Source organism: Thunnus thynnus, chromosome 8 (genome assembly GCF_963924715.1).
Source record: "Thunnus thynnus chromosome 8, fThuThy2.1, whole genome shotgun sequence".
In the NCBI taxonomy this organism is placed as follows: domain Eukaryota; kingdom Metazoa; phylum Chordata; class Actinopteri; order Scombriformes; family Scombridae; genus Thunnus; species Thunnus thynnus.
The window spans coordinates 23,015,855-23,026,987 of record NC_089524.1 but is presented as its reverse complement, the minus strand read 5'-3'; the positions used below and the strand labels follow the sequence as shown (position 1 = coordinate 23,026,987).

The 11,133-nt window shown below is 40.3% G+C and overlaps 1 protein-coding gene across 1 annotated transcript; it reads right to left on the bottom strand.

Annotated features, from left to right (window-relative positions):
- Positions 1–114: 114 nt before the first annotated feature.
- On the bottom strand, positions 115–9,389 carry map2k2a (mitogen-activated protein kinase kinase 2a). The gene is made up of 11 exons (XM_067597261.1): positions 8,519–9,389; positions 8,093–8,303; positions 6,499–6,645; positions 6,264–6,341; positions 5,782–5,833; positions 3,699–3,823; positions 2,855–3,068; positions 2,643–2,707; positions 2,476–2,537; positions 2,177–2,222; positions 115–2,068 (listed from the first exon to the last, which is right to left on the bottom strand). Exons 1-11 carry the CDS (start codon positions 8,605–8,607, stop codon positions 1,958–1,960), a joined length of 1,200 nt encoding a protein of 399 aa, XP_067453362.1. The 5' UTR covers positions 8,608–9,389; the 3' UTR covers positions 115–1,957.
- Positions 9,390–11,133: the final 1,744 nt, after the last annotated feature.

Here is an 11,133-nt window from a genome sequence, read left to right as displayed (position 1 = left end):
GCTAGTGGTTTAGTTTCTGGTAAATGTGCATCTCCAGATTTAGTATCTTACAGAGATGCACAGTTAAGACATAGTTGATATTAATGGGTGTCATTAATTAATAACAACTTACAGTACATTCACAAATAAGTTTTATTTTAATCTTTTTATACATTATAACCATATCCAACACATTTTATATTATAATAAATGACTCTTCTCCCTTGTCATTTACATAAATCAAAAATTTGTATATTAAGACTGCAAAATAGTACTCCTGTAATTTTTGTATATAGCTTTGTACACATACAAGTGACAACGCACCCATTTTGCTCTGAACGAATGCACATTTTTGGGGGGAATAAGAAAGGGCAGCCATAAGCGGAGAGAATATAAGAGCTCTAGCAAGACGGCAGGCTAGCAAGTAACACCACCACCATGTGACCAACACTGACCTGGGTTAAAATGTGAAGTCAAACCCTTTGTACTACTTGAAAAGTTTGCTTCAGCTCATGTGAAGCTCCACTTGAAGTAGGTTTGTACTTTTAACACAATCAATTTGGTTAAATCACAGGGAAAAGATTTTCAATTGTATTTCAACCCAAGTCTTTTTTTCCAAAAGCACGCCTCTAGGCTGGTTTTGCCCCAAGAGAAAGCTTGGAGCGCCAAACATAGCATTACAGTGAAAACATAACCAAATACACTTGAGGGGGAAATACAGACCAACAACAAAGAAAAAAACAAGGTTAATTAGTCAACATGATTGAATTTTCATATTGATATCGCAGAGGCTTTTCATAAAAACACCAGCTAATCATCCCCACCATGATCTCGGGAAACAAAATACACATACAGTATAAGAAAGATAAACCATGCTATATCATCCCATGAATACATTTTGATCATTGTTTTCTCAATGTCAATAAAGACATTCTGGCATATATCAGGCCTCCACAACATATGCCTCCTCCCATGTGAGACACATAGTGCGGGATGTGAATTGAAATGTACGAGGAAACAATGTCAACACAATCAGAGTGTAGCTCACTTAATGAAAAATCAAAACATTCAAAGTACATTGATATACTGCTCATGAATGTGCATACAGAAAAAAAAACTGATCAGGCATTGAAAAACTTTAGTAATCATGAGTACCCTCTTTGGTTTGTGACATTGTTCACAAAGTGATCCAGGGACTACAGATGGAAATTAGCCTTTCTGGCTAACTCTGGCATATTTTCAGAAGTGTTATTAATATGCACTGTCCCTGTCAAATAAAGTAATAAAATAAAAAAATAAAAAAAATCTTTAGAGTGATCACTCATTTACTAAAAAGTGTAAAGGGCTCCTTGTGCGCCTGTTTGTCCTGCACTCTCCACTCACAAATTTGATTACAATATTGCAGGTAGTTGCAAGGTCTCTATTGGGAAAGTTTGAAACGTGAATAAGTTTGACAAAGGGTTTTTAAATGAAAATTGCTGCATTCACCTTCAATAAAACCAATTTAGAATTTGCAAGTAGATAACATGTTTAGATTTCTCTCAGCCCAACAAATCTCTACAGCAAGTAATTTATTAAAATACAGTTCCACAAGCCATCAACTGTTGCCATAGAAAAGATTAATACAGAATATTCAACAATACAAAAGAAGTTTGTCAATCAATGCAAATTCAGCTGACACACTGGCAGCCCTTCGGTGCTTTACATCCTCTGTAGCAGTGTGGAAAAGTGAGCTGGGGGCTACTCTTGACACTGGCATGGTGAAGCTGTGGTCTTACAGTACAATGACTCAACGGGCCCTGCTGCTGGTAAGGAAATAAATGAGGGGAAGCCAAAACCGTTTTTACCCAAGAGCAATATGAGAAAAGTGCCAATATGTGTGATGGCTTGTATATGTACAGTATTATGTATGTATGTGTATGCAAGCAAGACCCAGAGGTGTGGCAGGGCAGTGGGGGGGGAGGGGGTAGGGGGCTGTTCACTCTGTGCCGCGGGTCGGAGTACTGGGCTGGTTGAGGTTCATGGTTTTGCACAACCAGCCGGCAAAGTCCACTTCTTCCACTTCTGATCGCTTGATGAACGTGTGACTCTGAAGAAAACCAATGGGAAACCATTGTTTGTAGTGCTAACATCATTGACGCTAAAACATAAACAAGTAATCAAACTATCAAATGAAGAATGAAGTTGAGGTACCCACCATCAGCATCTTCAGATCTGCTCTCTCAGCTGGGTTTTTGATCAGACTGCAGACACAAACAAGATTAAAGACGTTATTGACATGAGGACATAAAAAACTGCTCCTGAGTTTTTAAGTTGGAGGCCTCTGCAGACCTCACTAGACCAGTTTCTGAACACCAACTGTGACAAAACAACATAAATTACACTGGAAAACACATGATGTGATGATCTCATGATCTACTCTCATAATTCTCTTTTGTGGAAGAGCAGATAAGAGCACTGCCCTATTATTAGGAATATAGAATTGCCATTGCTCACCATTTTGTCACAAAGTCCTGGAAGTCATTAGTGAAGACACCATGTGGCAGCTTAGGAGGCGGCTGAGGAGGAAACAAGCATCAAAGATCAAAAAACAGACCAATTAATGCAGACATGTAATTTGTGCTTGTGTGTAGAGTGATGGGTATGTTTGTGTTTTCACAGACCTCATTCACAATGTAGTCCAGAAGTTCAAAGATGGCCATGGCAGGTCTACTGTCCATCCCGTGTCCTATGGAGGAGTCACACATCATTGACACAATTAGAATTTATTTGTATCATCTATTAATCAAGCTCTCTAATCCGGTATAGTTATAAGTTATCATCGTGAGAACATGAATGTAAAAACGCCGTTTGTGTACAGTTTTGCATTTCCTACCGCTCACAGGCCTTCCTGGTGGTCTGGGCCTCTGCATGTTAGTGTGAGGCTCTCCCTCAGCCCCGTCCAGAACGGCCCGTCCGAAGATGGCTTCCAGCTCTTTGGCGTCTGGTGGGGGGATGGGGTAGCGGCCAATCGCCAGCTCCACCAGGGACAGACCCATGCTCCACACGTCAGACTGAACAGAGTAGTGGGTGCCCTGCAGTCTCTCCGGCTGTTGAGAAACACACGATCTACGTCAGAGGGTAGCAGGTAGGGCCAAGACGCCAGGCAGGAGAGAGGGATGGGCAAAGTTCTGGGAGGGGAAGGCAGAGGAAGTGGAGAAGAGGATAATGGTAGAGGAAGAGGAGGAGGGGGTGGTGTTATGGCAAGGAGAGGTGGGGTGTGGTGAGGGCAAGAGGACAGAGGATGGGAGGGTTTGGCAGGAAGTGAAGAGTAGCTTCAGACTGTTTTAGTTAGAAGGGTGAGCAAGGACAGGTGTGTGCGTGTTGGGAATTATGATAAAAGGGGTAAGTTGTCTCTACACCACTGGTGCTTTGTGGGTAGGGGGTGAGAATAGGATGAGACAGACAAAGCAGTTTTTTGGTGCTGCATCAACCAGGTGTCTACAAATAAGGGGAAATAAGGACGAGAAAGAGAGAGCACAGTTGTCTACGTCTTTGCCAAAGAGCCCTTTCCTGGGCACAGCCCTCGCTTCTTGGCAGGGGAGTGAGGGAGGGCCAGAGGAAGGGAAGGCAGAAGGCGGGGCCAGTGAACAAGAGCAATGTGAGAAAAGAGGAGAAGGAAAGTGGGGATAGGGCCAGAGGAAAAGAGGTGGGGGCGCAGGCGTGCAGAGCTGACTCACCGACATGTAGGAGCGCGTTCCAACAAAGGAGTTGGCCATGGAATCTATGAGCTGGCCGCTCACACCAAAGTCGCACAGCTTGATCTCCCCGCGAGAGTTGACCAGGATGTTGGAGGGCTTGACATCTATGTGGCAGAGGGGACGTAGAGAAACAAACAAACAAATGTATACTAAGTTTACATCAAGACTCTTTTTCATGCTGTATTTCTTTTGCAACATACTAATATTGAGAGTTTGGGACACACAATAAATGTAGTCATCAGGATGAGAAGAGGCTGATTACAACAACAAATCATGACTAAACAAATAGCAAATAAGACACATATGTTCAGGCTTTGAACTAATTTGCTGTGACAATCAGAGCAATCTATTCAATAACAGGATTTTTCTGATGGATAGGGACTAAGTTTTTTTTAACAAAATGATTTTAGAGGCAAATATTCAGACCAGGTCTACCGTCTGCCTTAAGGGCCACGGGTGGCATGCTCGGCACCCTCCAGATTTGTCTGTGGTGCTGCGTTCGTCAAGCAGAGGAGAAAATAGCTCATGCTCAGCCTCTGTTATAAACAAGCCCGGTCCTCTGCATTTTCCCGCTCATCACTGAAAAACATCCTGCAAAATAATGGGGTAAGGCCGAGCCCTGCAATCTGTCCTCTGTGGTGTGCGTGACCCCCTCCCACCAACCAAGGACATGTGAGGAGAGACTGAGAAAGAAGTGGCATGAAGAAGCGGGAGAACGATGGAGAGAGACGCGGAGGGAGGGGTCAGCAGGGCGCGGCTGCTGTATAATCACATCTGAGAAGCTGTAATTACCGCCTGAGCTCACAGACAACTCTGTCCTAGAGTACCACCGACCCTGCAGCACAGTGAAACTTCACTGCACTGCACTATGCAGGTCTGACCGCTGCCTTCACCAGTACTTTTCATAACAACACACCCATGGTTCCTAACGGGTGTGCTGTGGAAAACTTAAGACTTTGCTATGGTGTGACTTGCGATTTTGTTCAAATGCAAAGATAATGACCATTATAACGTTCACCAAGCCTTTTTTTTTTTGCTTCATGCTACAAATACATGAACTCGTGATATCCCCAAATAATAGCCTGCCTTGTGGTAAGCGTGCTGAAGCTCTTAAGATGTTGATGCAGTGCATATGGAGGAAAAAAAGCATGAAGACAATTAATAAAAATTTGAATGATAAAGTCCAGGGGCAACTGGAGCCGGCCTAGTCAATGTAGCGCATTTAAAGTGGCTTCACTAACAAAAAAGTTTGGCATAGCAAACACACCTTTTTTGTTTTGTGTGTTTGAGCTTTCAACAGCAAGAATAATGCCAGCAAAAAATTAAAGCATAATCCCCCCCCCCCCCCTTTTTTTTTTAATATGATCTTCAGACTGTAATATTAGCACTGTCTGATTCTCTGCTGGTTGCCACACAAACATTGGCAAAATTTAGCCACCACTAATACGGCAGGAATGGGAACCATTATGTTACCCACAACAAACATCCATAAAAAACCATCTACATTGTATTATTGCTAAATGAGAATGACTGTCCTGTAATCTGGAAACAAGTCGTCCTAATGGGTTACTTAAGGCATGTCTATACATTTTATGGCCATTACCAGGCAAAAGCAACCTAAAAATATCATTAAATAGTAGGTAAAAAAAAAAAAAGAATATAATTTTCAGTGTGTCATAAAATATAATTTGGAGCATATCTATGACGATTTAGTCATCTAGGTCATGGGACAATCCAGCAGTCAAAGGCTCTCCAGGGTGAAAACTGCACCTTGGTTTTAGTACTTTTAGTACGAAAGCAACTCACAGGAGTTAGGCCACTAAATAAACCAAAACAGTGTGCCTGTAAATGAATTAGTGCTACTATTAAATAATTGTACTGTACACGTTAATGCTCACATACATCCTGATCATCTTTATTATGCCCCCACAAAACTGTGTGTCAATCACCTACATGATTTTGTAAACTACAAACTCTTTACCTCTATTTTTGCAGAGTTTTGACAATGTTGCATAATAGATTCTGAGAAATTTCATGTATTGAGACTAGAAAACATCTTTACCTCTGTGCATGATCTGGTGCTTCTCTCGCAGGTAAGCTAATCCTCTCAAAACCTGTAAACAAGAAAAGAAAAACATTAACAAGGCACACATACACACACTGTATGTAAAACATAATCTTTCTCCCTTGTGTAGACTTTTGGTTAATTCCTTATTGCATGTGGTTATTTGGACTTGAGATGCAGTGAAAAATCAAGTGAAGCACAGTATGCCCTGTTGTTTGTGACTCATTCATGACTGGATAACACACAGAATGTTAAGCAACACCACAAAAAACACACCCACAACCGACAAGCAGTGCATTGCGAAAAAACATGTATATGAACAAGCGTTGAGAATCTTCAAATCCCTGCCCCATCATTTAAAAAATGCAAAACATGTCATTTTTGATCCCAAGCTCTCCAGTCAAATTATTATCTTAATATCATGAAAAAAAAACTGAAAATATATTTTAAAAATGTAATAGAAAGAGTGAACTACATACAGCTATGCTAACTTTTCCCAGAATTTCCTCTGGGATTCTTCTGGCTTCCTTCAGGACCTGGTCCAAGGATCCACCATCCTGTAGAGACAAAATCACACAAATAAAGATTTTGCAAAACAATTATTTTGTACAAGAATATAATACTCATAAACCTGGTTTTTGTTACATAGAAAAGATAAGACACCAGTTTCTGAGCACATCAATTCTGAGGCCGTTAATGGTCATTGTCTCTCACCATGTGCTCCATACAGATGCTGATCTCCCCGTCGCTGTAAAAGGCCCCATAGAAGCCCACGATGTAGGGGGAGTTGCATTCATGCAGCACCTGCAGCTCTCTGATAATCTGGTTCCTGATGGCAGGCTTGATTTCCAGATGGATCAACTGAGGGGGGTAAAAAAGGACAAAATCGTAAACTGCTGTTCTGACAACACACGCAACACATGCAGTTATATCATTCAGTGACCTCTTGACATCTCAGGGTAACACATTTCAAGGGTTGTTGGCTTAACTAGAACAGATAAAGCTAAAACTGCAATAATTACAATTAGGGAGACAATGTTACTCAACTGTTTCTCGTCATCTGTAAAACTTGTACAGGAAATTCAATTAGTGGAACACCACAGACTTAAAAGCACGCCTGTAGGACAGAAGCCCTTAAGGTGTTTTTGCTCGCTTGAGTTGCTGCTACAGTCTCTGAGTGGAGCCCTAATTACTTACTGTCTGGAAAACTGTACCACATGTATTATCAAAATAGAGGGTTAAATAAACTAACAAACTCCTCTTAAGTATACAACATTACACACTGATAATTTTGAGAGTCTGTCCGATACTGAGTGTTTGAAGTGGATATACATATTGCTATTTAAGAGGGAAAAAAATCTGATTATATATTGTCAGATATTCCTTTTAAAAACACTGACGGACATTTTTGATAAGGATCCCTTAAATAGGTCATTTCCGCAACGCTATTTCTTGTCATTTACTGGCCAACATACAGTACATGTCGTTATGTGTCTGCTAATTGGCTTTCACTTTGTATAGTTAACAATTGTTATTCTTTTCCATTTGGTTTGGGACTCGTAAAACTATTTGTAGCTCATATTTTAAGGTCTAAACCCTCCAAACTGCACACCGCTGCCACCAGTCCATAATGTTAAGAGTGGTGATGAGAAACAGCAGCACTTATAGCCCTTCAAAATTCTTATTTATGTGAAGTATAAATAAGTATATATACATATATATATATATGGGTATATGGGTATATGGGTATTGGTGTGTGTTGTCACTGTTGTGTTTAGATCACAGTACAGGCTATGCTTTCCTCCAGACAGTAAGTCAGTGTGGCTCCACGCAGACGCTGGTGCAGCAAACTGAGCCAGCGCTTACGGTGCAATGATAAAATCTAAACCTAACTTGAATTCCTGAAAACACCTCTGGAATGTGTTTTGATTCAGTTTCCTCCAACTGTCACGCTTCACCTGCAACAATAAATTCAACAGCAGTGATGACATTCTTCATGTGTATTATAAATCCATTATAATTTTCCAATTATCCTGTTAATTTGTTTCTTGTTCTATTCTGTACACGCAACATCTATTGCATGTCTGTCCTGGGAGAGGAATCCCTCCTCTGTTGCAATTCTTGAGGTTTCTTCCATTTTTCTCTCTGTTTAAAGGGCTTTTAGGGGTTTTTCTTATTTGAATCGAGGGGCTAAGGACAGAGGATGTTTGTATTGCTGTACAGATTGTAAAGCCCCCAGAGGCAAATATGTGATTTGTGACATTGGGCTGTACAAATAAAACTGACTTGACCAGAAGTAAATGTTCACCTTCCGAGCCATGACCAAACCCGAGGGTTTGTGGCGGACCTTGTTGACCACTCCTCCGTTTCCAGCACCCAACTCACAAATGGGGTCAAAATCTTCATCCTTCAGCTCTCCAACCTGGGCTTTCTGGGTGAGGAAGGCTTCCAGTCGTTTCCTCTGTTGTTCGTCCAGGTCGAGCTCACCCAGTTTCTTTTGTAAGGCCTCGAGGTTAGCTCTGTGAGGAGGAGACAGTTGGTTCAGCAGGGATTAATACACAGAGACATACAGACAGACAGAGAAATGATTAGACTGAGACATGAGTATGATGGTGCACATGACTAACATCATGCAGAGCTGCAAAATAAACATAAAATGAGCTATGCATGCAGTACAATTAGAAAAAATGCAAGTGGAAGCACAATCATTTCATCTCACAGTAGGGCTACTCACTCAGATGCAGCATCGATGGTGTTTGAGGTGGCCTGTCCTTCTCCGATGGGCGTTATGTTCAGGGGAACGGGTCTTCTTTTGGGAGCCATTTCAATAACTACCCTATAAATGACTTTCTCAAATTATGCACTAACCTGCAGTGAGCTCAGCAGCTGCTTAATCTCGCCTTTTTCCTTGTTCAACACTGAGTATGAAAGAGCAACAGGATCAGCTCTGTGTAGCTAGCTAACGTTAGCAAAGTTAGTATACTTTCGGGAGCATGTCACTCAGCTATTTTGATAAAAAACGTATCATGCCGAGGTGCTCTTTAAAAGTCGGGTCGTTTTCAGGTGCATGTACAGCGTTTGGAGTCAACACATTGCTGATTTTTCTGTTTCTTCTAGGTTATCTACCTGCTGCTACTAGCCAGCTAGCTGCTACTATCTAGCACCCAGCTCCTGGAAAAATCGTGCCCCGCGTCTCCGTCCTAATGTGCAGCTTTCTCGGCTTTCAGCAGACAGACGGGCCGCCGCGGTTTTACCGGCAGCAACACCGGGAGACCGACTCGGCTGGCTTCCCACCGCAGGACAGGACAGCAGTGTCCAAGCTACAAAATTCCTCCCGTGTTTCGGTGCGGGGTGTGCGGGGCTGTGAAGCGAAAGAGGGCTTTGGCTCTGACTGGTGGTGCTTCAATACAGGAAGCAGCAGCTGCAGCAGCAGCATCAGACCTGTGTGACACCCACAGGGAGAGCCCTTCATAAAACAGCGCGAGACTGTTGATACGAGAGATGCAGAAATCTCATGAGAGATGTACGACATCTGCAGTTTGTGATAACATCTCCGGTATGCTGTTTAAACCACAAGTTTAACCATATCTTAGCCACCCTCTGCTGCTTTCTGATGTGTTTAATGGCAGTTAGTAAACAGGCTACAAAGAACATTACTGCCACCCAGTGGTGACAAGAGGGAACTGACAAAATACTATTATATTATATTATATTATATTATATTATATTATATTATATTATATTATATTATATTATATTATATTATATTATATTATATTATATTATATTTATTTATTAGAGCTGCAATGATTAATTGATTAATAAATTAGCTGCCAACTATTAAGTTAATTGCCAACTATTTTGATAATCGATTAATTGTTTTGAGTCAAGTATTAAGAAAGAAAATGTCCAAATGATCAGATTTTAGCTTCTTCAATTTTAAATGTTTTCTGGTTTCTTCTGAATATTTTGGGGTTGTAGACTGTTGGTCGGTACAAAATAAGACAATTGAGGACGTCGTCTTGGGCTTTGGGAAACAGAAAAACACATTTTCACCATTTTCTGACATTTTATAGACCAAACAACCAATCGATGAATCGAGTAAACAATCAACATATTATATTATATTATATTATATTATATTATATTATATTATATTATATTATATTATATTATAATCAAACACAAAAAACAAACAAAAATTCACTTCATTTTCTGCTCTAAAATAAAAACACACTAGTTCAGGATAAAAACTATAATTGTAGTTTTTAAAGTAACTGTAAATCTAGATTGATCTGTATAGTAGTCCTGTTTGTACAGTATACTGTACTGTAGCTTGGCAATATTTTTTTATTAAAACCAAGGTGTGTAGTGATGCTTTTCAGCCTCAAATGTTAATTGATTTGGATTGTATAATGTATACTTCTCTATCTGTTGCGAGTTTATACAAAACATCAATTCAATTAATCAAAGCTTCTCTGTCTTTCCACATTCCAAATTGTTCTCTACATCAGTGGTTTTCTGCAAAATATTTAGTTGAAGCTGTTTGGTGTCAAAATAACTCATAAACCCAAATACATTTTGTGCAAGTACTTATCATCTAGGTATTAAATCTATCATCAGACAATTAATTGCGATAATTCCCATGGTGGTGTTGCCTGTAACTCTTCTGCAATGTCATTGTTATCATAACATATATCATCTTTATTCATTAGTACTATCTAATATGTCCATGCACAGATAAGCAAAGTAATAAATGCAAGGTATTTTTTTCTTTATTCACACCACTACTCTGCCCATCTGTCATGTACAGTAACTGCTCCGCTTTCTTTTTGATATCAAACATCTTACTGTACTTCAATCAACTTACCAATGTGCCAATAACAGTGCAAATAATGCAGATACACAGTGTCTTGTACCATCATAGACATCTGGCCACTGCTACAAACCCACACACCTTATTAGATTATCCATAAAACTGTGATCTACAGCACTTGACGCCCCAGAACATCCTCACATGCTCCTTACTCAGCAGCAAACATAATTAAAGTTAACACTGTCTGCTACATCTCACAATGCAGTTTGCTCTTGTTGCTTCACTTGTTGATGCAACATTTTTGAAACACTCAGCAGTGAATAGAGAGAGAACTGCTTCAGCACACAGAGCTGAACTCAAAATCTTCAGCACCAAGCTCCTGTGCTACTGAGAACAAAACATGTCCAATAATCTTTGTGTTGGGCTGATTAGTTGAATAAGACTTGCTTATCAGAGCCAATATTTTAATTGTTAATTTATTTTTTTGGCATATTTGCTCTGCTGCTTTCATAATTCATCTCATTTATCATCTT